This window comes from Atta cephalotes (genome assembly GCF_000143395.1).
Source record: "Atta cephalotes unplaced genomic scaffold scaffold00007, whole genome shotgun sequence".
NCBI classification, from domain to species: Eukaryota; Metazoa; Arthropoda; class Insecta; order Hymenoptera; family Formicidae; genus Atta; species Atta cephalotes.
This window is the reverse complement of record NW_012130071.1, coordinates 4,766,799-4,772,213: the sequence shown is the minus strand read 5'-3', so window position 1 is coordinate 4,772,213 and position 5,415 is coordinate 4,766,799. Positions and strand designations below refer to the sequence as shown.

The following is a 5,415-nucleotide window of genomic DNA, read 5'->3' as shown; positions in this document are numbered from 1 at the left end:
ATTTAATACAACAATACATTCTGCGTAAAAGAAAACAAATGAAACAAGAATAATGTAACGTTGATGAAAAGTATACATCGTGCTTTTTTAATGATATAAGTTCTATATCCTACATTTCTCCATGATACAATGAATGGATTCCGATTGCATTACTTCAAAATAAAATCGAAAAATAGGAAAAAGTTTTATAATTTCTTGTTCGATTTTTGCAACGTTTTTCTTTTCTAAACGTCATACTTTCAATAAGGTAATTTTCATTCAGTTACGACTAGATTTATCCGCGAGTACACAGAGGATGAGTAAAATTACACAAGGAACGCAGACGTTACATCTAGCAAATTTGACAAATCCTTGCTTGCTCACCGATCATTAAGCTGAGAGTTGACATAAAGCGTAGCCGCCGGGCTACCAGTCGAACAACAGAATGTTTTCATTTCTACCGCATTTACCGTTTATTCACCTCGTACAATTTGCGCGAACAGTATTTGCAATTTATTAACTCTCGGCAATTAAATATGCAATAGGCGTTGTAATAAAGCATCATATTAAGTAGTCAATGTATCATTTATTAAGGTTGTACTTTGAACAAGCTATAACAAAGTAATAGCTGCGTATATAATCGCTAATCGATAAATATTATTTTACGATTAAGGTACAAAATTTATCACAGCAAGTAACAATATTTTATAAAAATATGTTCTTGCACCAATTATTCGCAGCGCACTTATGCATTAAGAAGGATAGTACAATTCCTATAAGTGAGATACTAAAATAGATTAGTTTGAAAAATATGAAAAACAGATCCATTTTATAATACAATAATATAAACTTTAATACTTTCGATATACTAAAATAAAATATACTTATTTTAATAATTTATGGCCATTATTACAAGATAAATAAGCTTATCATTTTAAATATAGCGCAATATGCTTATAAACTATTAGTATAAAAATTAATTATTAATTTAAAAAATAAAGGATTAACCCTTACTCTACTAAAGAGAGTCCCTAGTCATCAAGTGATTCCTATTCGTGCAAGTTTCTTTGAGTCTTTCAGTAATTATAAATTATACTATTTTTTAATATTTTTCAAAATGAAATGCCAATATTTATTCTAGAAAATTGAAAGTATGTTGGCGAATTTTTAGAAATTTTTTGAATAAATGAAAAAAACGGACATTCTAGTACCCTCGTTAGTATGGATGAGACACCAAATACCTAGTAGAGGAAGAATTAATAACGTAATAAATCATAAGAGAAATACTGTATACACAACAATGCAAGAATACTGTTATTAAGGTAATAGTTTCTCTTCTTTCTTGATACATTCTATATCTCCATTTGTTTTTCTTTCACACTGACATTTTTTATATCTTACTAAATGATGCATGTCGGCATCGCCTCCAGCAAGATCTATGATCAATAATAATAATAATAATAATAATAATTTCAGTATTTATAGAAATTAGAAATTACAAATATCGTACTATTTTCTTTAGCATTACCATTATTTTGTTCCAACATATTTTGTTTCATTTTTCCTGAATCTTTCAATCTCCTTTTTGGTGAAACTTCCTGTAATAAAAAAATGTATGTATATAGATTTGAATGTATTTATATTATAAAAATTTTGTATTATATATATTTTTTTTCTGAATATTACAGCTAATTTAAAATCAACCTAACAAGAAAAATTAATAATTTGAAAAATAATAAAAATGTAATTAATACCTCGTAAATCCGCTCAATGCGGTCTCCTTGATTTTGATTGGAATTTTGTCTACCTTTCATTCCAAATCTGAAGAATGGTCCAAAACCGAAATTAATAGATCCGCCAATCCAGGAAAACGGTATCAATATTATACATATGCAGATGCTCAAGAAAAGGGCAATTATGATGGGAAACTTGTACAAAAAGTTTAATTTACCTATGAAGCAACAATGCATGACATAATTAATAATATTTAATCAATAATATTTAAACCTCTGTATATTATTGTATAATAATAAGCAAAATACAATACTCACTGGTAGCATTATCTATAAATTCAGATATAATAAGTCCAAAGTATGTTAAAGGTTGAAAAATAACCGTAGTGAGCAAATGAGTCAATACAAGTGCTGGTGTTACTTGCAGTCTAGGATTCGTCATAATCGTTTCATAGTATTTTTCACAATTGTTTGTAGCTGTGAATAGATTTTTACTTACAAATAATACATTAATGTCTCGAATACATTTATTATAAATACTACTTACGAAGAAGCCACTCAGTCATCCTGTCCAAGAAATTCATTTTATGCGGCTGGCAAGCAATTGGCATTTCTCTATATTTTGCTTGTGCTGCCATTAATTTAATTTCTGCTTCCTGCAAAATAAAACAACTTCTAAAATAAAAAAATATCTGCACTCATCATTTCGTTCCAAATACAAGTACATACAAATCTTCAAAATATTTCATTACACTATAAAGATTTTAAATTAATATATAAATGTATTGTATATATATCTTGAAGTATATTTTTATGATAAAATAATATGTAACTTACCTGTATAAGTCGCCACCAATTTATGACAAAACTAATTACAAATATAACATCAATGATGAGAAAGATGATCAAACCTCGAGATAATTTTTGTCTCCTCAAAATCATAAAACTAGCTATGACTGTAAAGAAGATTATAGTTATGTCCCACTGAAACAATTTAACATGTTATCAGATCCACGTTATTAGATATATAAACTCAAAATACAAAAATATATCTTTTAATATTATATACATATATAATATTTAATATTATATACATATATATATATATATTATAAATATTCTTACGTGGTATTTTATAAGTGATATATAATACATCAAATTTTCCGTAGGTGATATATAATATATCAAATTCTCTGATGTTTTACTCAAAAGTAAATTGAAATAATAAAATGCTTCAGCCATATAATCGCATGCTGAGTATTCAGATCCTGTTATCGCATTGATAAGAATTCTGTCAACTTCTCTGATAGAACCTTGACCATTCACAAATTTCTGCAAGTATTCAAGTTCCGAAGAAAATACTTCTATAGTAAGCGCTCCAACTAATCTATCATCAATTTTCTGCAAGCAAAATTTATCTCATTGTATATAAATAAGAAATTTTTATATTGAATTTATCAAGCTATTACAAATGATTTTAAGCTTGATTCTTCTAATTATATACAGCAACTTACTTGCATCTTAAGCTTTGATAATAATATGGCAATCAAACGTTTATAGAAAATTGCTTCCTGAGTATTTTGTTTAGCTAGTTCTTTATAATTGTATAAATCACTACATGATTGTGATATAGTAAGAGATTCATTCTTCTCTGCCACTGGACTAAAATATAAAAGATTCAAAATGATTTATTAACCTTAAAATTTTATATCTTATGTAAAATAATATAATTTATACCTAGTTAAGTCTTCTTTTGCAAACATGTAGAAGAATGATTGTATTTCTGTGAGCTCGGGAGTGGATCTAAAATGAAAAGTACATTCATATAGAAGATCTAAAATAAAAACTCATGTAGAAGATCTAAAATAACAACTCATATATTTACATAAAAATGCAATTAATATATTTATGTCTTGCAAGAAAATTATATAATTGTATGCAGTGAATGGATTTTGTTTACTTAAAAGTAATGAAGAAAATACTAGCAAGCATATGGCTTGGAAAAAATTACGCTGAATATATAATATATAATATATTGTTTATATAATACATACGCAATGAACTTATTTCTGGCAGTAAAATGTGTACTAAATACCAAAAATACTCACGGTATGACATCATCCTTCTCACAATAAACATTCAAGAAAAATACACACAAGTAAGCTACAACGTAAATTGACATTTGCAGAAATTGCATGTCGTCAAACGCTTCTACGCTTCTTTAAAAATATCGTTCAATGCTGTTCTATTATGATAGAAATCTGATAAATAAAATGTTTTCACAGACAATTATTAGAAAAAACACATGCCGGTACAAAAAAAAGTGTGATCTTTCCGAGAGCTTCTATACTATACAAACTATACTAAAACTGGAATGAGACTTCCTTTCCCTATGCCAAAAGTTGTGTGGGCGATTGATTGTGTAAGGGATCTTTAAATTTTTAGAAATGGGTCTTTCTGGATCTTTCTAGAGAGTCTTTAACAGTCTCTAGGACTTTCCCGCTAGGAAAGTATGTTCAAATTCCCACTCGAGTGCCACTCAGGAGATCAATTCTGTATCTTGAATCCAGGTCGATTCTGTATCTTCAAACAAGATGAAAATTAAAAGTAAACAAATTTACTAGGTGTTAATTAATGAAATTATCAATATTCTAGTAAATTCGCTCACTTTTGTAATTTTCACCTCGTTTCAAGATAGAATCGATTCCCAGATATCACTCCATCCTTAAGCCCGAAGTCCACGATGCTAGAAATCGGTCTCAGATAGGAGTCAGAGAAAAAATTAGCAAATCACATTTAAACAATTTGATCACATGACCAAATTGTTACGATTGGTCAATTCTTTCTTCATCCCAGGTCTTGGACTGATTTTTAACATCATGGACACAAAGCTTTAGGGTGAAATCACATAGTGCGGAATTAGGACTGCGGAATAGAGAATGCGTCATTGGTTGTGTTCAGCAATTGAGTACTTGCTGCTATTGATGTATTCTTCTAGATCTAAAATTTTTATTGGATGATCTAAAAGAATACATCAATAACAGCGAGCGCTCACTTAATGTTGAGTCTATTGAACGCAACCATTGAAACTAAAGCTCTAAATATCAAAGTAGCGAATAGATTTTCCATTTTAAATTTATTAATCCTTATATCAATAATACTAAGTGCAAGTTTTGAGAATTTTTTCAGAATTTTTTAATACTATATTTTCTCAAGTTAAAATATAGTAAAAATATAGTTAAATATGGTAAAATATAGTTGCCAATAAAAAAATGTAGTATTAAAAAGTCGATAAAAAACCTGAAAAAATTCTTAAGAATTCTATGAGAAGAAAATAAATAGTTTTTGCAACTTTTGCAGTTTTTCTGTAAAATTGAGTATTTGTATTTGAAAAAAAGTTATTAAAGATCTATATTTGATAATTTTTAGTAATTAATAATTTGTTAACTATTGCGAAAATTGCAAAATGATAGAGGACTTTTCGACTCAATTTAGTTCCATCTACCTTCCTGAGTTATTGCAATAGTCTCGCCGGACGTTCTGTACATAATATACACACACACACACACACACACACACACACACACACACACACACACGACACGACACACTACACTACACTACTACTACCTACGTACTACACTACGACTACTACACACACGACGACACGTACTACTACTACGACTACTACTACTACTACGTA

At 28.5% G+C, this 5,415-nt stretch overlaps 1 protein-coding gene across 1 annotated transcript; it reads right to left on the bottom strand.

Annotated features, from left to right (window-relative positions):
- Positions 1–806: 806 nt before the first annotated feature.
- Positions 807–3,909, bottom strand: LOC105626947. Its single transcript, XM_012208238.1, has 10 exons — positions 3,821–3,909; positions 3,450–3,515; positions 3,227–3,374; positions 2,838–3,113; positions 2,550–2,696; positions 2,260–2,368; positions 2,031–2,189; positions 1,734–1,930; positions 1,508–1,577; positions 807–1,415 (listed from the first exon to the last, which is right to left on the bottom strand). Exons 1-10 carry the CDS (start codon positions 3,907–3,909, stop codon positions 1,297–1,299), a joined length of 1,380 nt encoding a protein of 459 aa, XP_012063628.1. The 3' UTR covers positions 807–1,296.
- Between the last annotated feature and the right edge of the window lie 1,506 nt (positions 3,910–5,415).

Bases quoted from the DNA above. Each gene is read 5' to 3' on its own strand.
- LOC105626947 (XM_012208238.1), bottom strand. From the start codon at position 3,909: ATGCAATTTCTGCAAATGTCAATTTACGTTGTAGCTTACTTGTGTGTA. The intron at 3,516-3,820 runs GTGAGTATTTTT...TTTTCATTTTAG, and splicing joins GAGAAGGATGATGTCATACC to ATCCACTCCCGAGCTCACAG. The intron at 3,114-3,226 runs GTAAGTTGCTGT...TTTTGCTTGCAG, and splicing joins TATCAAAGCTTAAGATGCAA to AAAATTGATGATAGATTAGT.